The sequence below is a fragment of the Hyla sarda genome, chromosome 4 (genome assembly GCF_029499605.1).
Source record: "Hyla sarda isolate aHylSar1 chromosome 4, aHylSar1.hap1, whole genome shotgun sequence".
In the NCBI taxonomy this organism is placed as follows: domain Eukaryota; kingdom Metazoa; phylum Chordata; class Amphibia; order Anura; family Hylidae; genus Hyla; species Hyla sarda.
The window spans coordinates 175,269,559-175,297,518 of record NC_079192.1 but is presented as its reverse complement, the minus strand read 5'-3'; the positions used below and the strand labels follow the sequence as shown (position 1 = coordinate 175,297,518).

The 27,960-nt window shown below is 42.3% G+C and overlaps 1 protein-coding gene across 6 annotated transcripts in view; it reads left to right on the top strand.

Moving 5' to 3' along the window:
- The window catches only part of VPS13C (vacuolar protein sorting 13 homolog C), a 773,393-nt gene that overhangs the window by 437,279 nt on the left and 308,154 nt on the right, over window positions 1-27,960 (top strand). For all 6 annotated transcript variants that reach the window (XM_056572804.1, XM_056572802.1, XM_056572807.1 and 3 more), the window contains 2 exons: window positions 13,235-13,539; window positions 25,281-25,428. In XM_056572804.1, coding sequence (XP_056428779.1) covers window positions 13,235-13,539; window positions 25,281-25,428 — 453 coding nt within the window. The remainder of the gene's footprint in view (window positions 1-13,234; window positions 13,540-25,280; window positions 25,429-27,960) is intronic.

Genomic DNA, 27,960 nt, shown 5'->3' with positions numbered 1-27,960 from the left:
CGTATTGGAGTCGGTGCTAACTGAAATCCTATTGCTATATACTATACAAAAATATTTGAAGTGACAGTAGATAAATTCATACATGCTTATATAAACTTTGTTACATTAAATATATTTGATATAAATCATTTATACAATTCATGATTAAGTGAATAAATAAATATATGAGAATTGATTAATAAAATTCTTAAATACAAAAAAACTGTTATTACCAGTGTTACAAAAAAATGCAAAAATAACCTAAACATGTGAAATCATAAATAATTTAAATAGAAATAAAGTGTGGTGTGTCTGTGTATATTTGCTAAATTTATGTTAGTCCTGATTTCTATTTAATTTATTTATGATTTCACATGTTTAGGTTATTTTTACATCTTTTTTGTAACACTGGTAATTACACAGGTTTTTTTGTATTTAAGAATTTTAGTAATCAATTCTCATATATTTAATTATTTACTTGATGAATTGTATAAATGATTTGTATCAAATATATTTAATGTAACAGTAAAGTTTATATAAGCATGTGTGAATTCATCTACAACTTTTATTACTTGGGAGTATTTTCACTTCAGATATTTTCATATTGTATATAGCAATAGGATTTCAGTTAGCACTTATTCCAATACGAACGCTGTGTGAGCGTGCCGACGTGGTGTCCTTTGCCTAGCTCCCAGTCTTGCCCGTCTCTAGAACCAGGTTCACATGCCCGGTGACGTAGTTGGCCGGTCTTGTGCAGTCTGGCGAAGGAGCCAGAAGTGGGGCAGAAGATCGCGGACGTCACGGCAGTGCCACTCAGTGACCGCACACACCGCGTTATAATTTCCGGATCTGGGATATAAATATGAGCAAATAGGAGGCATAAGACAGCAACAGCCCCTATAAAAAGGTTCCAAAACGGCATTGGGCTACAGAGCAGCAGAAATATGGAAAGCATTAGGCACTTTATTACCACATTAAGCATTGCACTATTGAGTAGCTGAATTTGCACTCCCTTGATATGCACTTTAGAATTGAGTAGTAATGTTTACACGCTAAAGGCATATATGTGGTTATTGACATAGGATTGTGTAGCACCTTACCATTATTATTATTTTTGTGGGGATATCAGTGGTGGTCAAAATAGTAAAACCCCTCCTCAAAAAAGGTGCACAAACATTTTAGTTTTGGCACTTGCTCCCAGGTACAATTTAACATTATATAAATCTCTCTGTTAGGTTGCCCGGCTAATTCACTGTGGCCCTCACTTCTGTCCAGATTTTGAAACTGCTGTCTTCATGTTTTATTTTTATGAATGAAATTCAATAAAGATAATATTTTAATCTAAGCGGTATTTTGCGAACTCGTTTTCTTCATGTGTTGTATTAAGTAAAGATGACAGAGAAAAATGTATGCATGACATTTTGGACAATATTTTTTATATGTATACATTCACAAGATTATTTCAATTTATCACCTTTTCAGTAGAATAAAGCATGACTTATCCAGTCCTAATTCCAACAGGATTTCTGGACCATGCGACAGAATGTGCAACCGAAAAAACCCGACAGAATCTGAAACACTCAGAGTGAGAAAAAAAAAAATACAAAATGGGCGGGGTTTTCGGGAAAAGGGGCATTTTCTTTACATTTCATCCAAAATCACTCGTCTTTTCTGAAAAAGACTCTGAAAATCATGTGGATTTTCTGGGAAGAAAACCCTACACTTTAAAGCATGTATAAAGTTTCTGAAAGCGGAGTAAATTAGTTAATACCATGGGAAAAAAAAGGTCAGAACAGCAAAAAACACAACAAAACCTTCACTCCACAGTAAATCAGGGCCTGTATATGTGTGTTATATATATATATATATATATATATATATATATATATATATATAAATATAATATATATATCAGTCGTTCCCAACCTTTTTCAGCTCGGGGAACCCCTCGGGAAAAAATTTCCGTTGGGGACCCCTACCGAATTTGACAAGCAAAAAAAAAAAAAGGGGGGGGGAGGGGGAGGTGAACAGCTGCAATGCACAACATCAATTTATCTGTTGGCTGTATAGATTGTTGAGAGGTGTGCATGGGTGACAGATGGGTGTAGAAGAGTGTACATGGGTGACAGGGGGGCGTAGGGGTTGACAGAGGGGTGTACATGGGTGTTGAAGAGTGTAGATGGGTGACAGATGGTTGTAGAGTAGGGCACATGGGTGACAGGGGTGTAGAGGAGTGCGCATGGGTGACAGAGGGGTGTTGAGGGGTGTGCATGGGTGACAGATGGGTGTAGAAGAGTGTACATGGGTGACAGGGGGGCGTAGGGGTTGACAGAGGGGTGTACATGGGTGTTGAAGAGTGTAGATGGGTGACAGATGGTTGTAGAGTAGGGCACATGGGTGACAGGGGTGTAGAGGAGTGCGCATGGGTGACAGAGGGGTGTTGAGGGGTGTGCATGGGTGACAGGTGGTTGTAGAGGAGTGCACATAGGTGACAGAGGGGTGTAGAGAAATTTGCTTTGGACTTGATAAAGGGAGGAATCCCAAAAGCTTGTCTCTACAAAATGCTGTTAGTCCAATAAAAAAGGTATTACAAGATACTGCAACATTTTATGATTTGCATCTATACTATCTAATTTTTTTTTATGGAAAGTTGCAGATATTTTGTGTTGGTTCAGAAGCACATTTCACAAAAGATGCAGTTAGAGATGAGCGAACTTACAGTAAATTCGATTCGTCACGAACTTCTTGGCTCGGCGGTTGATGACTTTTCCTGCATCAATTAGTTCAGCTTTCCGGTGCTCTGGTGGGCTGGAAAAGGTGGATACATTCCTAGGAGACTCCTAGGAATGTATCCACCTTTTCCAGCCCACGGGAGCACCTGAAAGCTGAACTAATTTATGCAGGAAAAGTCATCAACTGCCGAGCCGAGAAGTTCGTGACGAATCAAATTTACTGTAAGTTCGCTCATCTCTAGATGCAATAAAAAATAGGAAGCTTCTTGTTGAAATGCCAATGAGTCTGTAAATAAAGGTTATTTTCCACTATCGCTGAAAAAAGCATGCTGAGCTGTCTGACGGAAATTAGTATAATTGGTTTATTGTATTGAGATGAGTGCTGAGCAAAATGTAGCACATGCGGTCATCATGTGCCTGGAATTTAGCGACCTTCCGGACTGGAGCTATATAGCCTGCACTCAGCAAACACTTTATTAATGAATTAAGGGCCATGTGTTTAGCACACGCTTACCTCTTTACCTCGGCCTCACAGGTACTACGTTTGTTCACATATTGAGTAATTGCCATTTGTTTGTCATTAGTGTGGACTGATTAGTCTAGTGATTCCCAGAAAGACAGTGTACCTGACTGCTGACATGTAAGCAAACATGAATAAGATCATTGCTTCAGATTTATTAAAACTTTTACGGTGCTCCCATGTGGTCAGTGTTGATACCTATAACAAATTGTGAGAAAATGGAATGAATTTATCATTAGTTGTGGAAGCTTTTTCTTTTCTATATGTAGCACAAATTTTTGTGCAGTGAGCTATTTTTTTCATCTTTTTTGTGCGTCTTTTTTGATAGAGCAAAAAGCAAGTAGTCTATTTTTTGTGTGTGTTTTGGAATGCATTTTGCAGTGGATACTAATTTATCATGTGCGTTTTTTTAGCCCCTTTTTTTTGCGCAAATAAGTTTGTTTTTACGTAAAAATCCACCATCAAAAAGGACACGCAGGAAAGTGTTCTACAGAGACAGCTGGGGGATGCAGGAGCCATCCCTCAACACTGCTAAACTACAACTACTCCCATCATGGGAAAGAGTCTGTCTTGTGATGGGAGTAGTTGTAGTACTGCAGCGCTGAGGGATGGCACTTGCACGTTCCCCGGCTGCGGGACTATTTTTGAACAGTTAGAACTACTACTCCCATCATGGACAGACTCTGCCCATGATGGGAGTTATAGTCCAGGGGCTAAGGGGCAGATCACACCGGGTCATTCTCCAGAGACTCTCTGCGATCTGCATATATTAACCCCTTAAGGATCAGGCCATTTTACACCTTAAGGACCAGAGCATTTTTTGCAATTCTGACCACTGTCACTTTAAACATTAATAACTCTGGAATGCTTTTATTTATTATTCTGATTCTGAGATTGTTTTTTCGTGACATATTCTACTTTATCATAGTGATACATTTTCGTGGTACCTTGCATCCTTTCTTGGTGAAAAATCCCCAAATTTGATGAAAAAAAATGAAAATTTTGCATTTTTCTAGCTTTGAAGCACTCTGCTTGTAAGGAAAATGGATATTCAAAAAAAAAAAAAAAATGTTTTGGTTCACATATACAATATGTCTACTTTATGTTTGCATCATAAAATTTATGAGTTTTTACTTTTGGAAGACACCAGAGGGCTTCAAAGTTCAGCAGCAATTTTCCAATTTTTCACAAAATTTTCACTTACTATTTTTCAGTGACCAGTTCAGTTTTGAAGTGGATTTGAAGGGTCTTCATCTTAGAAATACCCCACAAATGACCCCATTATAAAAACTGCACCCCCCAAAATATTCAAAATGACATTCAGTCAGTGTTTTAACCCTTTAGGTGTTTCACAGGAATAGCAGCAAAGTGAAGGAGAAAATTCAAAATCTTCATTTTTTACACTCGCATGTTCTTGTAGACCCAATTTTTGAATTTTTACAAGGGGTAAAAAGGAGAAAATTTTTACTTGTACTTTGAACCCAATTTCTCTAGAGTAAGCACATACCTCATATGTCTATGTAAATTGTTCGGCGGGCTCAGAAGGGAAGGAGTGACAAATGGTTTTTGGGGGGCATGTCACATTTAGGAAGCCCCTATGGTGCCAGAACAGCAAAAAAAACACATGGCATACCATTTTGGAAACTAGACCCCTCGGGGAACATAACAAGAGGTAAAGTGAACCTTAATACCCCACAGGTGTTTCACGACTTTTGCATATGTAAAAAAATATATATATATTTTACCTAAAATGCTTGGCTTCCCCCAAATTTTACATTTTTAAAAAAGGTAATAGCAGAAAATACCCCCAAAAATTTGAAGCCCAATTTCTCCCGATTCAGAAAACACCCCATATGGGGGTGTAAAGTGCTCTGCTGGTGCACTACAGGTCTCAGAAGAGGAGGAGTCACATTTGGCTTTTTGAAAGCAAATTTTGCTCTGGGGGCATGCCGCATTTAGGAAGCCCCTATGGTGCCAGAACAGAAAAAAAAAATAAATCCACATGGCATACTATTTTGGAAACTAGACCCCTTGGGGAACATAACAAGGGGTAATGTGAACATTTATACCCCACAGGTGTTTCACGACTTTTGCATATGTAAAAAAAAAATGTTATTTTTTACCTAAAATGTTTGTTTTCCCAAAAATTTTACATTTTTAAAAAGGGTAATAGCAGAAAATACCAAAGTTTGTAACACAATTTCTCCCGAGTACGGCGATACCCCATATGTGACCCTTAACTGTTGCCTTGAAATACGACAGGGCTCCAAAGTGAGAGCACTATGCGCATTTCAGGCCTGAATTAGGGACTTGCATAGGGGTGGACATAGGGGTATTCTACGCCAGTGATTCCCAAACAGGGTGCCTCCAGCTATTGTAAAACTCCCAGCATGCCTGGACAGTCAGTGGCTATCTGGCAATACTGGGAGTAGTTGTTTTGCAACAGCTGGAGGCTCCGTTTTTGAAAGAGTGGCGTACCAGACGTTTGTCATTTTTATTGGGGAGGGGGGCTGTGTAGTGGTATGTGTATATGTAGTGTTTTTTACTTTTTATTTTATTGTGTGTTAGTGTAGTGTTTTTAGGGTACAGTCGCATGGGCGGGGGTTCACAGTAATTTCTCGCTGGCAGTTTGAGCTGCGGCAGAAAATTTGCCGCAGCTCAAACTTGCAGCCGGATACTTACTGTAAACCTCCGCCCATGTGAATGTACCCTGTACATTCACATTGGGGGGGGGGGGGGGGAAACATCCAGCTGTTGCAAAACTATAACTCCCAGCATGTACAGTCTATCAGTGCATGCTGCGAGTTGTAGTTTTGCAACAGCTGGAGGCAAACTGGTTGTGAAACACAGAGTTTGGTAATAAACTCAGTGTTTTGCAACCAATGTGCTTTCAGCTGTTGCAAAAGCTACAACCCCCAGCATGTACAGACAGTGGAAGGGCATCACTACAACTCCCAGCAGGCACTTTAGCTGATTGTGCAAGCTGGGAGTTGTAGTTATACAACAGCTGAAGGTACACTTTTCCATAGAAAAAATGTGCCTCCAGCTGTTGCAAAACTATAATTCCCAGTATGCCCTTTTTGCATGCTGGGAGTTGTGGTGGTCTGCCTCCTGCTGTTGCATAACTACAGCTCCCAGTATGCCCTTTTTGCATGCTGGGAGCTGTTGCTAAGAAACAGCAGGAGGCTGTCACTCACCCAACTGCTGATCCACGCTGCATTTCAGTCCCTCGCCGCCGCCACTCCTGGGGCCCCGATCCCAACAGGGATGCTGGGGATCGGGGTCCTCTTCCTGCACCCGATCACGTCCTCTGGAAGAGGGGCGGATCGGGTTGCGGGAGTGACACCCGCAGCAGGTGCCTTTGATTGGTCGACCGGTAAACCGGCTGATGAATCAGGGCTATCGTGAGGTGGCAGCAGTGCCACCTCACCCCTGCTGGCTATGGGTGTTCGAGGCCGTCAGAGACGGCCCTGATCAGCCAGTAATTTTGGGTCACCGGGTCACTGGAGACCCGATTGACCCGGAATCGCCGCAGATCGCTGGGCTGAATTGTACAGCGATCTGCGTCCATCGCCGACATGGGGGTCATCATGACCCCCTGGGCGATATGCCGCGATGCTTGCTGATCGATATCAGCAGGCATCGGGCACCGGCTCCCCTCCGGCTAGCGGCGGGGGGCCGGGAATGGACAGGACGTACTCCCACGTCCTCGGTCCTTAAGGACTCGGAAACGGGGGCGTAGGAGTACGTTAACATGCCAGCGGCTCCACTGTGCTCCCTGCCGACGGGAGCTCTGATTGGTGAAAAGCTGGTAACCAATCAGAGCTCCCGTCGGCGGCGATTATGAAATGAGCCAGCGGGGAGCGCAGTGGAGCTGCATGTGCTGCCGGCTTGTACAGTTATGAAATGCGGATCGCAACGGGTCTCTGGGGAATGACCTGCTGCGATCTGCCCTTCAGCCCCTGGACTATAACTTCTATCATGAACAGAGTCTGTCCGTGATGGGAGTAGTAGTTCTAATTGTCCCAATAGAGTCCCGCAGCTGAGGGATGTGCAAGTGCCGTTCCTGAGCGCTGCGGTAGTACAGCTACTTTTGCAAATCCCGGGCTGCGGGACTCTCTTGGAACAATTAGGACTACTACTCCCATCATGAACAGACTCTGTCCAATATGGGAGTTATAGTCCAGGGGCTTAAGGGCAGATCACAGCAGGTTATTCTCCAGAGATCTGCTGCAATACGCATTTATTAACTGTACAAGCCGGTGGCACATGCGGCTCCACTGCGCTCCCTGCTGGCTCCTGTATACAGCTGTCACATTTCATAATCCCTGCCGCCGTGAGACGGGAGCTTTGATTGGTGAATAGCTTGTTAACTTAATATATTATATCACCGGCAAAAAGCACTGGCTATATAGAAACAGCCACAACTGGTTCATTCCACATATATACACCGACAAAAGAACCAGTAATGTAAAAATTACATAAAGACAAAGACATACCGTATATGCAAAAATAGACATACATTTAAAATGTAGCAAAGAGTATAAAAACAAGGCACCAAATTGACAACAACAGAAAAGTGGAGGAGGTATGGTGGGCACAACAGTATGGAATACAGGGAAATAAAGATGTTAAAAGTAAAGTCAGTAGTGATACTGGAAACAGATTAGATAATGAATCCACAGGGCAAATAGGCAAATGGTGGAACAGAAAATAACATAAGTATAATCTCAGACAGAAAGAACATGCAGAGTATATTAATACAAAATCAGAACATCCTGCCATGCATTGCTGCCTACCTACCATCTCCGACCCCAATGTACGTTTCGTTTGTGCTGCTTAAGGGGGCATTTCTAAAAACCCCAGCCAGGTGGGTATATATGTGTTGCTTTAGCCACTAATAATAGGCCACCAGATGAATGGCGTAAAAACTGCCCAATGAATAGAGAGAATACACAATAACACCTGCCCCACAGTAATTAATAAGAAATGCCTATACCTGTGTATTACAAAGGTAAGTAGCCGCCCAAGTAGTAGGTGACGTCATAACCTGTGCGATTAACATATTGCAATAATAACACATTGCGGTGAAGGGATCTATGCAAATGTGCACACCAACCCCGCAGCTCCGGAATGAAGGCGCATCAAGGCAGAAGTGAGGGGCCGTCATATTCCTGCGATCGGACCTCCGATCACGTGACCGAGCGTTGGCACACAGGGCAGTCAACGTATACACGGCATTGAAATTCCCCTTGTGGACACTGACTGCATAGTCAGAGGAACAGGGGAACGCCGGCCAGCGAATATGGAAATGCAGCACTGAACAGACATGACACTAGTACAGACAACATAAACACACAATCAAAATAAAACCATAGTGCACAAAATCAAAAAAGTGAGGAGAAAAACAGTGTTGTGTGGTCACAAAAAGGGAGAAAAAAAGAGAAAATAGCCACTAGACACAAACATATAGAGTAAAAGTAGTACAAAGGGAAGGTGAGACAAAATAAATGAAAATAAATATGTAATGGTAATAATAATAAATGTGAATGTAAGAATATAAATGGGGAATGTCAAAAAAGTGTTACCAGCTAAAAAGCTGGATATGGTGAGTATAAAGTGCTGTGATAGTGTAATAAAATGCAAAAACTAATGAGAATGAAGCAAGAGGGAGAAAAAAATGGGGAAAATGAGACTTGACTAAAAAGAAATAAATGCATGAGTGCCTTGATGCATGTGAAAAGTGAATAAAAATTGATAGAATAAATTGTAAAAAAAAAAAAATAGATATACATAGGCCCAAATACATGTAGGACCAATATGTGTATGTTAGTGCATACCTGCTAGCACCATATGCATAAAAAAAATCAATGTGATAACCAAAATGATGAAGGTGTATAAAAGAACTAATAGATCAATGTGTGAACATAATAATGAGTGTTGATGAACAGAAGTCATAAGGACCATCGACAAGGTGTTAAATATTTATACCGGTCATAGTTGATGACACAGTCACCATTGGAGAAATAAGTGAGCAACTTGTTAAAAAAAAAAAAGAAATATACATTTATTTATTGTAAGCTTCTAGACATCATGGTAGACAGAATAAAACAAGAAATCTCATGTAAAAACAGTCCTTGCATAAGTGTTACAATAAGTACAATAGGAAGGGTAGGCATGTCCTTAGAATTGTCTCACCAACTGAGGTTTGTGTGAGCTGCATCCATCTTGGGAAGTCCTAAGGTGGACACCTCTGTTAGCATCATGCTTTCATCAGGCTGGCCTGGTCTGCTCTGGTCTGCTTGGCCCAGCCTTCCTTGTTCCTTCATTAACCCCTTAACGACCAGGGGTTTTTCCGTTTTTGCACTTTCGTTTTTTCCTCCTTACCTTTAAAAAAAATCATAACTCTTTAAATTTTGCACCTAAAAATCCATATGATGGCTTATTTTTTGCGCCACCAATTCTACTTTGTAATTACATCAGTCATTTTACCCAAAAATCTACGGCGAAACGAAAAAAAAAATCATTGTGAGACAAAATTGAAAAAAACAAAAACGCTATTTTTTTTACTTTTGGGGGCTTCTGTTTCTACGCTGTACATTTTTCGGTAAAAATGACACATTCTCTCTTTTCTGTAGGTCCATACGATTAAAATGATACCCTACTTATATAGGTTGGATTTTGTCGTACTTGTGAAAAAAATCATAACTACATGCAGGAAAATTTATACGTTTAAAATTGTCATCTTCTGACCCCTATAACTTAAAATTTTCCACCTATGGGGCGGTATGAGGGCTCATTTTTTGCGCCGTGATCTGAAGTTTTTATCTGTACCATTTTTGTATTGATTGGACTTTTTGATCGCTTTTTATTTATTTTTTCATTATATAAAAAGTGACCAAAAATACACTATTTTGGACTTTAGAATTTTGTTTTTATAATTCGGATACCACATCCGGCGATACCACATATGTTTATTTTTATTTTATTTACACTGATTTTTTTTTTTAATGGGAAAAGGGGGTGATTTAAACTTTTATTAGGGAAGGGGTTAACCCCTTAAGGACCAATACAAATAAACCTGTACGCCCCTGAAAGACCAGGCCTGTTTTTTCAAATCGGGGATGTCTGTCTTTATTAGAGAATAACTCTGGTAACGTTTTGCCAATCACGATAATTCTGACATTGTTTTTTTGTCACAAGTTGTCCTTCATGTACATAGTAAAAGTAAGCCGATATCATTTGTATTTTTTTTTATAATGCAAAAAATCATGACATTTTTACAAAAAATTACGATTTTTTGCTATTTTAACACTAATAGGGTGCATATATATATATATATATATATACATACTGACCAAATAGTTTATGAAACTTATACTTTCAGATGTCTACTTTATTTTGACATCATTTTTTTTTGTTTTTAAACAACATTTTAAATTAGTTAGAAGCCTAACAATTTAACTTGAAATTTTGAAAATTTTGAAAAGTTGAAAAGTACATCTTTTTTTGTGTGCTGTGCAAGGTTTGCAGAAATTAAAAGGTAGTAGAACATAGGAACACCCCCCCCAAATGACCCCATTTTAAAAACTAGACCCCTTAAGGTATTCGCTAGGGGGTACAGTGAGTATTTTAACACCATAGTTTTTTGGCAGGAATTATTACAAAGTCAGTGTTAAAAATTCGAAATTTGCAATTTTTCACAAATGCATCATTTGGGGGGCATATTTTTTGTACATCACTTCTGATATTGAAAGAAATGCACCCTATATTTTATTTAGCTGCTTGTCCCATGTTCGGAAATACCCCCGCTTTGGCCATATATGGTTCCTTGGCCGCGTGGTAGGATTTGGAAGGAGAGGAGCGCCATTTGGCTTTCAGGGCAGAACAGTACCCCCACCCCCACAAGTGACCCCATTTATATACCGCACTCCTACAAGTTATTGGCTGCACCAGGGACCACTCTGATTAGTCCTTGGTCGGCTGGCAGTATAACGCGTCTGTCTGTGACAGTTAAGGCTCCTGATGGATATATCCGCCATGTTGTGGGAATAAGCACCCGCTCATGGCGAATATATCCATCACTGCTGCGGCTGGGTAGCTCAGTGTGTCCGCTCATGACTGCTGGCGGGAAATCCGCCGCTATGAGTGGACACACAAAGCTACCCAGCCCCAGCAGGGAGCTCATTACCATGACTGCTGCATAATGTGTAGGATCACATGGTGGACATCCGCAACATATTACATGCTGCGGATGTCCGCCAATGCGATCCTACACATTATGCATTTTTTTAAATTAGATTAATTTAATAAATGTAATTTTAATATATATATATATATATATATATATATATATATTTTTATTTTTTTTATTTTTTATTTTTTTATTTTTTTACACTTTTATTACATTTTATTTATTTTTACACTTTTATTAATTTATTTATTTTTACACTTTTTAATGCTTTGGAATACTTAGTATTCCAAAGCATTACAGTTACATGCTGCCTGCCAGTATGTCCTTTCAGGCAATACCCAGGGCAGACCTGGGGGTCTTTGTAGGACCCCCGGCTGCCCAGGTATGCAGCAGCACCCTGCGATCGCGCTGCGGGGTGCTGCAGAGGAGACAGAGGGAGCCCCCTCCCTCTGTCAGAACTCCTTACAACGCGCGGTCACTTCTGACCGCGGCTGTAAGGGTTAAACTGCCGGGAGTGAAGTGAACTTCACTCCCGGCAGTGCGGCAGGTCCCGGCCAGCCGCGGACACACACAGCACCCCGCGATCGCGATGCGGGGTGCTGCAGGAGTGACAGAGGGAGCTCCCTCCCTCTGTCATAACACTTACAGCCCGCAGTCACTTCCGACCGCGGCTGTAAGGGTTAAAACTGCCGGGACCGAAGTTTACTTCGGTCCTGGCAGTGCAGCAGGGTCCCGGCTGTGTGATACAGCCGAGTCCCTGCCGCGATCTCGTGGGTGCACTGGGCAGCACCCACGAGAATAATGGACGAGTATAGACGTCCAGGTGCGGGAACGCCCGCCAACCTGGACGTCTATACTCGGGGCTATAACACTGCACACACTGATCTTTTACATCGTTCAATGGTTTCTCTTAGGAAACCATTGAACGATGATTCTGCCACTTGACTGCTCATGCTTGGATCTAAGGCACTGAGCAGTCATTCGGTGATTGGACAGCAAGCAGGCAGGTAGGGACCCTCTGGCTGTCCTGTAAGCTGTTCGGGATGCCACGATTTCGCCGCGGCGATCACAATCAGCTCCCTGAGCTAACCGGCAACGTTTTAGTTTCACTTTTGACACGGCGATCAACTTTGAACGCCGCGTCTAAAGGGTTAATAGCGCTTGGCACTGCGATCGGTGCCGTTGTTAGAGGCCGGGCCCGACCCGCTATGACGCGGGGCCACGTTATAGAACGGGAGCGGACTCATGACGTACATGTACGTCATGGGTCCTGTAAGGGTTAAGTAAGGGTTGTTGTTTTTTTACTTTGTTTCCTTGATAACCAGTGATGGAGCGGAGTGTTAGTGTAGCTTGTGGTATGGTGTATAGCTTAAGGAACCTGTGCTTTTTGTGATTTTAATTCATTGTATAACTTGTAGTGATGACTGAATGATCAATAAAGCTCTTTCATTTAAAACCCATGTACAAAATTATGGGGTAATACAGACATCACACTGGTAACATCCTCACTCTCTGGTGTGTTTCCACCCTACTGTGCCTTATACTTAGGCCCGATAGGACGAAAATGTGTCAGAGAAGGGGGATGTCACCGGTGTCATATCTGTCTTGCACCACCATTTTGTACATGGGTTATAAAAGTAGAAAATAAAGTGGATTTTTAAACTGTTAGTGCTGTGAAGTTGTATTTGGATTCGGTTTATTTATTTTGTTAAAATTTAAATCATACATATTCTATTCTTCCTGATTTATCATTAGTACTATTGTTTCATTATTTTGGTAAACTTTGATTCATACTTATTATTTTTTTAGGACTTTCTGAACAACTTTCAGACTGCCAAAGAAAAAGTAAGTGCAGCAACAGCACATGCAGCACAACGTGCAGCCACTCGTGTGAAAGGTTTGGCCGAGAGGAGTTTTCGACTCTTGATGGATGTTCACCTTAAAGCTCCGGTCATAGTTATCCCCCAATCTTCCACATCAAACAATGCTATAGTGGCTGATCTAGGATTGCTGAAAATAAACAATGCATTTAGCCTGGTGTCTTCTGAGTGCTTACAAATTCCACCTATAATAGACTGCATGACTATTAATCTCACCCAGTTCAAGTTGTCACGGTAAGTGGTCTCTCTCTCTGTAAGGGTTGGGATGGTTTACATAAGTATTTCATATGATCTGTTAGAACTTGATAAATTCAATGGGTGTTAAAAAGTAGTTAGTAGTTCACCTTGTGATAGCCACTGCTAGAGAAGATAGCAAGCAATTTTTGCATGCGGTCTCACCACCCTTTTCATTGTAAACTGGGGCTGGTATACCATTTTCATTTACAGAACTAAGTTACAAAGTGCTAAAGTATATTTCACTCTTATAAGGAGATGCTCGCACTTGTGAACATGTATGAGATGTATGAAAGAGATAAGCAGCACTTGGTATACCCCATTTACATAGTTTGAAATTTGATGACCACATTATAGGTGATTTTGTAAATGAAGATGCTTCACAGATAGTACAGGACATCACAGTGCAAGGTATTGCTGTGCAGCCTCATTTAAATGACACTGCTTGCAGATGGCATATTAAAGTTATACACTATCACTTTATAAAAATGGGAAAACCTCTTAACCCCTTAAGGACATGTGTAGCATAAATGTACGGCACTGCTAAGAGTAACTCGAGGCACAGCTAGGGATCACTGCGTCCCGGGATCACCGCGTCTCCAGACACGGTTATCAGGCCAGGATGGCTGCTGTTATCTAACAGCAGCCACCCGGCATTTCACCGAGGGGGGGTTATCCAGGAAAAAACTTTTTTTTATATATCAACTGGCTCCAGAAAGTTAAACAGATTTGTAAATTACTTCTATTAAAAAATCTTAATCCTTTCAGTACTTATGAGCTTCTGAAGTTTAGGTTGTTCTTTTCTGTTTAAGTAATCTCTGATGACACGTGTCTCGGGAACTGCCCAGTTTAGAATAGGTTTGCTATGGGAATTTGCTTAAAACTGGGTATTTCCCGAGACACATGTCATCAGAGATTACTTAGACAGAAAAGAACAACCTTAACTTCAGAATCTCATAAGTACTGAAAGGATTAAGATTTTTTAATAGAAGTCATTTACAAATCTGTTTAACTTTCTGGAACCAGTTGATATATAAAAAAAAATATTTTTTCCTGGAATACCCCTTAAAAGAGGACCTGTGGCCAACCCTATGTATGAAAATGAATAAATGTCATTAAATAGCGTAGGTTTCCCTGAACACACACCTTTCTTGATATGCATTTCCATTCCTGAGATATGTGGCTTTATATTTTGTCTGAAAATACAGAGAATCGGTCAGATGTACAAACCAAAAGGAAAAATAGCCAGCACAACTACCTAATACACGGGTGCACACTGCTGTGGTAAATACAGAGTATACAAAAAAAGAAGGTTGCAGCAGCACTCCTGGTCAAAAAATGGCGGCTCTTAGCGCACTTTTTGATCACAACGTGTCCCTACATCCACCACGCGGAGGTGGCCTAATTTCGGATGGGACCCTAACACACATTCTGAGCCTAACATTCACCTCTGCTGGGCATATAGCCTCTGACTGGGCGACATGCTGGATCCATTATCAATTTAAAATACCTCCTGTGAAAAAGGGGAGGGGTGCACGGCTACAGAGGGTGCCACTAAGTTGCACAAAAAAACTAAACAAAAGGAAAAATAGCCAGCAGAATGTGTGTTAGGGTCCCATCCGAAATGAGGCCACCTCCGCGTGGTGGATGTAGGGACACGTTTTGATCAAATAGTGCGCTAAGTGCCTCTATTTTTTGACCAAGAGTGCTGCTGCAACCTTCTTTTTTAGTATTAATCGGTCAGATGTGCATGAACTTAATATTTAAAATAGTAATTATCAGGGGATGGGCGGGATTTTACAGTCGGGGGGGGGGTAGGAATGTTTCACGTTAAAGGGCTTGTGTTCCTTATACATGCCCCCCAGACTGTATAGTCCACCTCCCAACACCTGATATTCACTCCTATCTGACTGATTCACTCCTATCTGATATTAATGCCTATCTGACTGATTTCCTGAATCAAACTATAAACCCACATATCTTAGAAATCGGAGGGCGTATCAAGAAACTGTTAAAGGTGGCAGCCTAAGATATTGGCACAAAAAATGAGTTACCACCTTTTACGTGGACAACTTTTATTCCAGCATCCCTCTGTTCACATCCCTTGGCGCCAGATCTACGTCCGCTTGTGGGACCATCTGGAAGAACCAGAGAGGCCTCCCTCTAAATTTTCTCCAGACACCTATGCCCAAGGGTGAGTCCCGTGCCCTTACCCATGAAAACCTGTTGCTGGTCAGGTATAAGAATATGAGGGATGTCCTTATTCTGACCACAATTCATGGTAATGGCAGCTCACCTGTCCCTGTGTGAGGTACCACAACAACGGTCCTCAAGCCCGATTGTATTATGGACTACAATCGGTATATGGGGGGAGTTGATCTCTCTTATCAAATCCTCAAGCCATATAATGCCATGCGGAAAACACGGGTATGGTACAAAAAAGTTGCGGTCTACTTGATACAGGTCGCCATATATAACTCTTTTGTAGTGTCCCAGCACGCTGGCAACACAGGGATATTTCTCCAGTTCCAAGAAGTCCTAAAGGCCCTGATCTTTGGCAACCGGGAAAGAGCAGGCCGGACTTCCCAAGGAACTGAAGTTATAGGTGCCAGGATTGTCCCCGACCAACACTTTCCAGGTGAGGTCCCCCACACTGGAAAGAAGGGACGATCCCAGAAAAAATGCAGTGTGTGTCACAAGAGGGGGATACGGAAGGACATCACCACTCATGACACTTGCCCCATCATCCAGGCCTCTGCATTAACCCCTTAAGGACTTAGCCCTTTTTCACCTTAAGGACTCAGACGTTTTTTGCAATTTTGACCACTGTCACTTTAAACATTAATAACTCTGGAATGCTTTTACTTATCATTCTGATTCTGAGATTGTTTTCTCGTGACATATTCTACTTTAACATAGTTGTAAAATTTTATGGTAACTTGAATCCTTTCTTGGTGAAAAATCCCAAAATTTGATGAAAAAAATGAAAATTTTGCTTTTTGTGAACTCTGAAGCTCTCTGCTTGAAAGGAAAATGGATATTCAAAATAATTTTTTTTGGTTCACATATACAATATGTCTACTTTATGTTTGCATCATAAAATTTATGAGTTTTTACTTTTGGAAGACACCAGAGGACTTCAAAATTCAGCAGCAATTTTCCAATTTTCCACAAAATTTTCTAACTCGATATTTTTCAGGGACCAGTTCAGTTTTTAAGTGGATTTGAAGGGTCTTCATATTCGAAATACCCCATAAATGACCCTATTATAAAAACTACACCCACCAAAGTATTCAAAATGACATTCAGTCAGTGTTTTAACCCTTTCACAGGAATAGCAGCAAAGTGAAGGAGAAAATTCAAAATCTCAATTTTTTACACTCGCATGTTCTTGTAGACCCACTTTTTGCAAGTGGTAAAAGGAGAACATTTTTACTTGTATTTGTAGCCCAATTTCTCTCGAGTAAGCACATACCTCATATGTCTATGTAAAGTGTTCGGTGGGCGCAGTAGATGGCTCAGAAGGGAAGGAGCGACAAGGGGATTTTGGAGAGAACATTTTTCTGAAATGGTTTTTGGGGGGCATGTGACCTTTTAGGAAGCCCCTAGGGTGTCAAAACAGCAAAAAAAAACACATGGCATACCATTTTGGAAACTAGACCCCTCGGGGAATGTAACATGGGATAAAGTGAGCCTTAATACCCCACAGGTGTTTCATGATCTTTGCAAATGTACAAAAAAAAAACATTTTTAACCTAAAATGCTTGTTTTCCCAAAAAATTTACATTTTTAAAAAGATAATAGCAGAAAATACCCCCCAAAATTAAGCCCAATTTCTCCCGATTCAGAAAACACCCCATATGGGGGTGAAAAGTGCTATGCTGGCACACTACAGAAGTCTCAGAAGAGGAGGGGTTAAGTGAACCTTTATACCCCACAGGTGTTTCACAACTTTTGCATATGTAAAAAAAAAAAAAATGTTTTTACCTAAAATGCTTGTTTTCCCAAAAATGTAACATTTTTAAAAAGGGTAAAAGCAGAAAATACCCCCCAAAATTTGTAACACAATTTCTCCCGAGTACGGCGATACCCCATATGTGACCCTACACTTTTGCCTTGAAATACGACAGGGCTCCAAAGTGAGAGCGCCATGCACATTTGAGGCCTAAATTAGGGACTTGCATAGGGGTGGACATAGGGGTATTCTACGCCAGTGATTCCCAAACAGGGTGCCTCCAGCTGCTGTAAGACTCCCAGCATGCCTGGACAGTCAGTGGCTGTCTGGTAATACTGGGAGTTTTTGTTTTGCAACAGCTGGAGGCTCCGTTTTGGAAACAGTGGCATACCAGACGTTTTTCATTTTTATTGGGGAGGGGGGGGGCTGTGTAGGGGTATGTGTATATGTAGTGTCTATTACTTTTTATTTTATTTTGTGTTAGTGTAGTGTAGTGTTTTTAGGGTACAGTCACACGGGCGGGGGTTCACAGTAGTTTCTCGCTGGCAGTTTGAGCTGTGGCAGAAAATTTGCCGCAGCTCAAACTTGTAGCCGGATACTTACTGTAAACCTCCGCCCATGTGAGTGTAACCTGTACGTTCACATTGGGGAGGGGGGAACATCCAGCTGTTGCAAAACTACAACTCCCAGCATGCGCTGACAGACTGTACATGCTGAGAGTTTTAGTTTTGCAACAGCTGTAGGCACACTGGTTATGTATCACAGAGTTTGTGACCTAACTCAGTGTTTCACAACCAGTGTACCTCCAGCTGTTGCAAAACTACAACTCCCAGCATGTACGGTGCATGCTGGGAGTTTGCTGGAGGCACACAGGTCGTGAAACACTGAGTTAGGTAAAAAAAAACTCTTTGAGTTTCACAACCAGTGTGCCTTCAGCTGTTGCAAAACTACAACTCTCAGCAGTCGCCGACAGCCAACGGGCATGCTGGGAGTTATAGTTATGCAACCAGCAGATGCACCACTACAACTCCCAGCATGCACTTTAGCTGTTTGTGCAAGCTGGGAGTTGTAATTAAACAACAGCTGAAGGTACACTTTTCCATAGAAAAAATTTGCCTCCAGCTGTTGCAAAACTACAAGTCCCAGCATGCCCATAAGGGAATGCTGGGAGTTGTGGTGGTCTGCCTCCTGCTGTTGCATAACTACAGCTCCCAGCATGCCCTTTTTGCATGCTGGGAGCTGTTCCTAAGCAACAGCAGGATGCTGTCACTCGGCTCCAACTGCTGCTCCGGCACACAGGTCAGTCCCCCGTCGCCGCCGCCGCTCCTGGGGCCCGATCCCAACAGGGACGCCGGGGATCGGGGTCTCCAGCTGCCGGGGTCCACGACCCGCACCCGATCACGTCCTCCAGAAGAGGGGCGGAGCGGGTTGCGGGAGTGACACCTACATCAGGTGCCCTGATTGGTTGGCCGGTAAACAGGCCGACGAATCAGGGCGATCGTGAGGTGGCACCAGTGCCACCTCACCCCTGCTGGCTATGGCTGTTCGGGGCCGTCTCTGATGGCCCCGATCAGCCAGTAATTCCGGGTCACTGGAGACCCGATTGACCCGGAATCCGCCGCAGATCGCTGGGCTGAATTGTCCAGCGATCTGCGGCCGACATAATGACCCCCCTGGGCGATATGCCGTGTTGCCTGCTGAACGATTTCAGCAGGCATCCGGCTCCGGTCCCCAACCTTAAGGACTCGGAATGCAGGGCGTATCCATACGCCCTGCGTCCTGAAGAGGTTAAGGATTGCTTCAGGGAGTATCACACTTCCATGCAGTACTAAATGTTTCCCTTTTCATTTTAATTTCCCAGAATTTGACCCCAATGTACCAAGTCCAGAGTACATTCCAAGTTTTTACCCCATGAACCACTAAATTGCCCAAACAAATGTTTAATGGAAAAAAAAAAAACCTGATAAGACCTCTGGGGGTATTTTTTCCAAAAATGGGTCATGGGTATTTGAGTCACTATAATCGGAGACTTTTTATGTTGCCTCAAATGCGCAGCGCTCTCTCTCCACCCGAGCGGGGTGCACATTTGAGGCAACAGGTTATGGACGGGCACACACATCACATTCCCAGAATGATGATTCATAGCATAGGGTTTGGGGTGGGCATACTTTTTAGTTTTGGCCATGCTCTGGGTTATCATTCTGGGAACATAACCTGTTTTATCATTTTGCGTCCCACTGTACCCCACTTAAGTAACTTAGTGTACCCCATGTAACGCTCCTTGAGGGGGGTCCCACTGTTCTGGCTCCATAGGCAGCTATGTAGATGTTCAAGGCCCCTGACTGCGCTCCTGCTCTTCTGAGACCTGGTGTGCACCCACAGAGCTGTTCACGCCCATATACGGTATGAGGTATGTCCTTACTCCAAAGAAATGTATTTACAAATTTACGGTGAAATTTTCTCCTGTTACCACTTGTGAAAATGAAAAATTCAGGGTAACCCCAGCATTTTAGTGCAAAAAAATAAAATTTTTCGTTTTCACATCCCATTTTAATGAACATTTATCAAACACCTGTGGGGTGTTAAGGCTCACTGTACTGCTTGTTATGTTCCTTGAGGGGTGTAGTTTCCAAAATAGTATGCCGTGTTTTTTTTTTTTTTTTTTTTTTTTGCTGTTCTGGCACCATAAGGGCTTCCTAAATGTGATATGCCCCCACCATTTCAGCAAAATTTGCAAATGACTCCTTCACTCCTGAGCATTGTAGTGCGCCCACAGTGCACTTGATGTCCACACATGGGGTATTTCCATACTCAGAAGAGATAAGGTTACAAATTTTGGGGGGGCATTTTCTCCTATTACCCCTTATATAAATGTAACATTTGGGGAAAAACCAGCAAAAATTTAAAAATTATTATAATAATTTACGCATCCAAAGTCGTCTAAACACCTATGGGGTGTTAAGGCTCACTATACCCCTTGTTACATTCCTTGAGGGGTGTAATTTCCAAAATAGTATGCCATGTGTTGTTTTTTTTTTTTTGCTGTTCTGGCACCATAGGGCTCCTAAATGCAACATTCCCCACAAAAACCATTTCAGCTAAATTTACTTTCCAAAAGCTAAATGTGACTTTTTCTCTTCTGAGCTTTGTAGTGCGCCCACAGTTCACTTAACATCCACACCTGGGGTATTTCCATACTCAGAAGAGATGAGGTTACAAATTTTGGGGGACATTTTTTATTATTACCCCTTGTAAAAATGTCAAATTTGAGGGAAAACAAGCATTTTAGTGAAGAACTTAATCGGAAAGTCGTGAAACACCTGTGGGGTGTTAAGGTTCACTGGACCCCTTGTTACGTTCCTTGAAGGGTGAAGTTTCCAAAATAGTATGCCATGTGTTTATTTTTTATTTTGCTGTTCTGGCACCATGCCCTAAATGTGACATGCCCGCCATAACCATTTCAGCAGAATTTGCTTTCTAAAAGCCAAATGTGACTCCTTCTCTTCTGAGCATTGTAGTGCGCCCACCGTGCACTTGACATCCACACATGGGGTATTTCCATACTCAGAAGAGATGGGGTTACACATTTTGGGGGGCATTTTCTTCTATTACCCCTTTTAAAAATGTATGCCATGTGTTTTTTTTCCTGTATTTTTTTGCTGTTCTGGCACCATAGGAGCTTCCTAAATGTGACATGCCCCCCAAAATTTTTTTAGAAAAACTCACTCTCCAAAATCCCATTGTCTCTCCTTCCCTTCTGAGCCCTCTAGTGCACCCACAGAGCACTTGACATACACATATGAGGTATTTCCTTACTCGAGAGAAATTGGGTTACAAATTTTAAGAACATTTCTCTCCTTTTACCCCTTGTAAAAATTCAAAAACTGGGTCTACAAGAACATGCGAGTGTAAAAAATGAAGATTGAATTTTCTCCTTCACTTTGCTGCTATTCCTGTGAAGCACCTAAAGGGTTAAAGCACTGTTTTCCTTGAGCTGTTATTTGTTTTTCAGAAATGTTATTTCATCCGGTTTCTTTGGGTCCTAGTTTCCTTTTTCTGAATAAAATCTGTAAGAGGATTAACACGAGTCTAGAGATATACCGTATTTATCGGCGTATTACACGCACTTTTTAGGCTAAAATTTTTAGCCTAAAGTCTACCTGTGTGTTATACGCCGATAAGCCGCTGCAGTTCAATGATTTAAAGCGGGCGCTTTAAATCAATGAACTGCAGCGGCTTTGCAGGTGCAGAGACCTGCCGTCGCTGCCGGCTTATCTGCCCCTGCCTGTCCTGGGGTCTAGAGCCCTGCTGCCGGCCCTTCTCTCCCCCTAGCTATCGGTGCCGCTGCCCGAGAGAAGCGGCGCCGGCTATGGGGCAGCGGCGCCGACAGACAGGGGGAGAGAAGGGGCAGCGGCACCCATTGCCGGCGCCGCTGCCCCATTGCCTCCCCCATCCCCGGTTGTATAATTACCTGTTGCCGTGGTCGGGTCCACGCTGCTTCAGGCCTCCGGTGTGCGTCCCATGCGTCGTTGCTATGCACTGCACTGCATGGTGCGGCGCAATGACGTCACTCGTCATTGCGCCGTGCAGTGCATAGCAACAACGCGATTAATCAATTAATTGGAAAAACGTCAAAATGCCAAAATAAGGGGTCCAACTGATTATACTTGAAGAATTATGTACAATGGCCATATTAAAAGTATTCTAGCATGTGATATGACCAAACAACAGCAATTTTTGACTTTTTAGTTTTTGTTTTTTAAGTTTACGCCGGTTGCTATACAGGGTAATTATTAATGATCCTGTACATAAACCAACGTAAATTTGATACTGCTGCATGGGTAACTGTCTGAAATATTAAAATAAAATGTTAATGATTTACTAACATTTAATTTTAATAGTTCAGACAATTAGGCATGCGGCAGTATCAGATGTGTAAAAAAAAAATTTTTTTTAATGATTTTTGTATAGCAATAGGAAAAGGTGGAGCTAATTTTTATTGGGGGTCTGTTTATTTACATTTAATTTGTTTTTACTTTGCACTTTTTCTATAGTACTCAACCGCAGAGCATTGCACCCGACCCATATCTATAGTACAGACACTAGGATGCAATGTTCTGCACCCCCCCATGTGTATAGCAGTGTATATGTACTACATACACACTGTTTTACCCATGGGGGTATGTGCAGAATATTGCACCCTTGTGTCTACTACAGACACAAGGGTGGAATGCTCTGCACAAACCCCCATGGGTAAAGAGGTGTGCACTGCTTACCGATGTACACATAGGGGTATATTCAGAGCGTTGCAACCTTGTGTCTGTAGTACAGAAACAAGGGTGCAATGCTCTGCACATACCCCCATGTGTATAGTAGTGTAAGTGTGTACCACATGCACACTGCTATACACATGGTAGTATGTGCAGAGCATTGCATCCTAGTGTCTGTACTACAATGTGTATAGCAGTGTGCATGTAGTACACACTACTATACACATGGTGGTATGTGCAGAGCATTGCATCCTAGTGTCTGTAGATGACACTAGGGTGCAATGCTCTGCAGATGTGTCAATAAGCAATGCGGCAGTAACAGGGGCAGGGCGCATTAAACTAAAGTAAACTGTCCTACCGGTGGCAGTAGTACGGAGTCCTCCACGGCAGGCTGAGGCTCCATAAGTGTAGAGCGTCCACAAGCGGCGGGGGAGGGGAGGAGTTCAGAGAAGCAGCCGCACACGTGATTGGTGAGCAGTGGGTAGCGGAGGGTGGGACAGGGACTAGACTAACTTAACAGAGGCTGCGGCGGTGCGGACTAGCGTTTGACCGTGCACCCGCAGCAGTGTTATCACAGCCGGAACCCGAACAACGAATCGGCTGATTATTCGATAACGGGATTCGTCGACAACGAAACCCATTATCGAATTTTATCGATAACATTGATTAATCGTTGTAGCCCTATATTTAACAAAATGTATATTTTTTATAACAAAAGTTTCATAAATTTTTAATAAAGTGTGTGCGTTTCAATTTTTTTCTATATTTTTTAAATTTTTAAGTATCACTACTACTCCCAGCATAGAACAGACTGTTCCATGATGAGAGTAGTAGTACCTGTACTAATAGACATATCGCCTCGAGTGTCAGTCGTGACACCCGGCGCGATCGTCCATATTATAGCAGAGATGCTGCTCTATACAGCGCTCACATCCCTGCTCTGTACTCCGGCCAGTGATATGAATAGAACATCACTCATTCATATTTTCCTCCCAGAGTGGTGATTGGCCAGATGGTGGCAGCCAATCACCGCTCTCAGGGTGAAATATTCACATCACTGGCCGGAGTATAGTGCAGAGATGCGAGTGCTGTATAGCGCCTCTCTGCAATAGAAAGGACGATCGCATCAGGTATCAGTAGTGATACCCGCTGTTAACTGTTCTGACCTGCAGGTACTACTACTCCCAACATGGAGCACACTCTGCTCCATGCTGGGAACTGTAGTATCTGCATTAATAGACAGATAGCGAGTGTAACTTCTGACACCTGTTGCGATCTGTCTATTAATTCAGGTACTACAGCTCCCAGCATTGAGCAGTGTGTGCTCCATGTTGGGAGTAGTAGTACTTGCAGTTAAGGAAAGCAAAAACGCCAAAGTTAAAACCCACATATCGTTTTTCTTGGCGTTTTTTCACTTCTTTGGGAGAAAAACGGCAAGATTTTGACTAAAAAATCACCAGTGGCTCAACATGCTGTGATTTTGGAAAACCTCCAAGGAGCTGAAAAACGCCAAAAAAGAGTGAAAAATGACAAAAGGATTTTAAAAAATGCCAAAGTGAAAAATGCCAAGTGGAATAAGAATTTTGTGATTTCTCATTGATTTACTGCGAACATCTGGCCGCATCGTTTTTTGGCCGAAAAAAAGCCATGCGGCAGAATTGGTGTTTTTCTTGACGCTTTTCCAAAAAATAACCAAGTAGAAATTTAGCCTAACTCTTATTTTTAGTTGGTTAAGTCTTGTATGGTGTACATGGAGTTCTATGTTTCCAAGTATGTCTCTCATCTCTTTTCTCTTCTAATGTCTGATCCTTTTTAGTTCTCCTGTTAGTGTTCGATCATTTAGTGTTATTGATGTGATGTTGTACCACAATGCTTTATATTTGGTCTCCCTCACATTCCCTATTTGCACCTTTTGTCTTGCCCATTGTAATTTAACTTTCTAATTTTTTAAGGGTGAAAACATAGCTAGGTTGTGTTGCAGTGGCATTTTCTGTTATTGCAATACAATTTTTCTGTTGCTTACTATCAGAAACTGATGTGCTGCAGTTACAAACCATAATGAACTGCCACGCAGTCTAATCATGTGTTTTTTACCCCAAAACAAATGTTAGGCTTTATGTTTATTCTGTAACATAATTCTGTGGCCTGCCACTAAACAGACTGGAGTTGTTATATCACATGCAAAATGCTGCTGCACAACTGCTCCACCGTTGCACCTCAAATGCTACGGTGTGACATTGCCATGCTCTGAATACAGGGTTTTTCTCTGCTCCATAACAGAGGAGTCTGAATTAGTGCAAAATCAGAGCCGCAAACTCAGGGTCACAGGCCCTAGATGCTCAGTGTTAAAGGTCCTTTAATGAGATGGGAATGGTTCTCCAATTTGTTAATTCTCTATTTGTTAGAAGAGCCTATTGACAATATACTGAGAATTTATTGAGAATACAGAGCAGCAAACCTAACCTAATAAATATGCTTTAATATGAATTGCTTCATTTGTAACTTTCTCTTTGTAGGGAAGTGTTGCACACTGATTCAGTGCAGTCAGACATACAGATTCTCCACCCTATCAATCTCTGTTTGTCTGTAAATCGCAACCTTGCAGCCACATGGTACCATGATATTCCTGATTTGAACGTTAAAGGACATCTAAATACTATGGACGTAAGTAATTTGTAGAGGACTGGCAAAAATACAATTGCTTGCTAAGGTTATGCAACAAAATACACATAGCTTTCTATGCCTTGATCACTTTTTTAATGCTGATAGCTGGGCAAAGCCTTCACTGCTCTCAGAGCATCCTTATACCACTTGCTTATAGGCATAAAACTATATAAGCTGTATGGCTATAATATACCCCTGTATGCCTCTACTTTCTAGGGTGTTGGCAATGCCAATGGCTGCTGTGTGCATGAGGTGTAAAACTGCATATAGATAGTTGTAAAAAAAAAAAAAAAACCCTTCCCATATAAAAGGGCAATTTCAGCAAGTAAGAATCCATGTCATATAATATCCTCTTTAGTTTAGGTGACTAGAGTGCACTTAGCACTTTGTGAACATGCATAAATTACAGCAGCACTCTTCAAACTTCTAGGGTGGATGGGAGGACTGCATGACCAAAAGGGACAACCACTCCCCCATACATGTAATGCTAAAGAACTAAAATAGTCAGCACCTTCAAGCAAAATGTAATAAATGCAGAGGTGCACACTGCCATTACTGCAATGCAAATGGACAAAAATTACAGTACCACTCTGTAACCCTAAGGCTAGGTTGATATTCCACTGAAAATGGGATACTATATATATATTAGTGCTGGGCGGTATGACCTAAAACTTATATCACAGTATTTTTTCAGGTTATGGCGGTATCACGGTATTACTGTGGTACCATGTGGGAAACAGTGTAGAAGTGCAGCGGCTGACAGTTAACCCCTTCCCTGCCATGGGGACCGTGCGCACGGCCCCTATAGCGGGGAAGGGGTTAACTGTCAACCGCAGCGCTATCGTGATTCCCCCCACGGGCGCACTGTCAGCTATTTACATACATTGTCTGCCGCTGCAGTTTATAATCCCCGTCCCCAGCCGCTGCAGAGCCTTCTCCCCCTGTGACAGGCAGGCACAGGACATCTTATCTTCATCCCCGCTCTGTTCTCTGATCCCCGAGCAGGGATGGGAATGTAAGAATCAGCAGAGCCTTCTCCTCCTGCAAGAGATGAATGTACGGGCGCGGCAGAGCTTCTGATCCCGGTCCCTGCTCCGGGATCAGAGAACAGAGCGGGGATGAAGATGTCCTGTGCCTGCCTGTCACATTTTGTGCTTGCATGGGGAAGGAGGTCCTGCAGAGCCCGCGCCTGGGGACTGGTATGATAAACAAATAGCCTGTGGGAAGGGGAGAGGGGGGCTGAGCAGGGAGCAGGCTCGGGGCGGAGGGAAACATCAGAGCCAGGGGATGAAGTTTCTGCGCTTTCCCCTGGCTCTGATAACTGAGAATAAGCGGCAGCTGCAGGGGGAGCAGGGATGTGCACTGCACGTGAGCTCAACGGCTCCCGCTCCTGCACATCCCTCGGCTCCGTCACAAGTAATTCATTCGGGGGTGGGGGGAGTATGGGCAAAAATTGATATCGTGCGACGAAAAAAAAACGGTATCCGCTATGAACCGGTATACCGCCCAGCCCTAATATATATACACACACACACACATATACTATAACTAAGAACAGTGGGTGACTGTCATTTCAATTATCAGAACAGACTTTCAGGATTCTTGTCTTGTTAAAAGCACAGACTGATGCATTGTTCAGTCATCTTAAAACTCTGTTTAAAAAAATGCATATTTCTCAAACTGAGTCATTAGGTGATTCTGTTTGGTCCATTGAAATAAACATTTGCCAATAAGCAAACTAAAGGCCTTGTTTCCCAACAATGCTAGTTAAAACTTTCACTTTTATTAGGTAATTGTTTTAATATGACACAAGGATTAAATATTGAAGGGATACTCTACTGGAAAACCTATTGTTTTAAATCCACTGGTGCCAGAAAGTTAAACACATTTGTGAATTACTTCTATTTAAAAATCTAAATTTTTCCAGTACTTATCAGCTGCGATTTGCTCCACAGGAAGTTTATTTTTTGTTGTGGGGGTGGGGGGGGGTTCTTTCTGTCTGGCCACATTGCTCTCTGAGGACACCTCTGTCCATTTTAGGAGTAAATCCCCAAAGCAAACCTTTCCTCCTCTGGACAGTTCCTGACATGGACTGAGGTGTCAACAGAGATCAGATCAGCCCACAGAAAGAAAATTAAAAAAAAGAACTTCCTGTGGAGCATACAGCAGCTGATAAGTACTGGAAGGATTAATATTTTAAAATAGAAGTAATTTACAAATCTGTTTAACTTTCTGACATCAGTTGATTTAAAGAAAATTTTTTCCAGTGGAATACCCCTTTTACCTCTTAAGGACCAAGTACGTCCTGAGTCCTTTCCCTTTCTATAACGCGGGCCACGACGTGGCCCCACGTCATAGCGGGTCAGGCCCGGCCTCTGACAACGGCCGGGACCCGTGGCTAATAGCGCGCGGCAATGGTTGCGGTGCCGCGTGCTATTAAACCTTTAGACGCGGCTTTCAAAGTAGGAACGCCTACTTCTAAAGTGAAAGTAAATCACTGCCAGTTAGCTCAGGGGGCTGTTCGGGATCGCC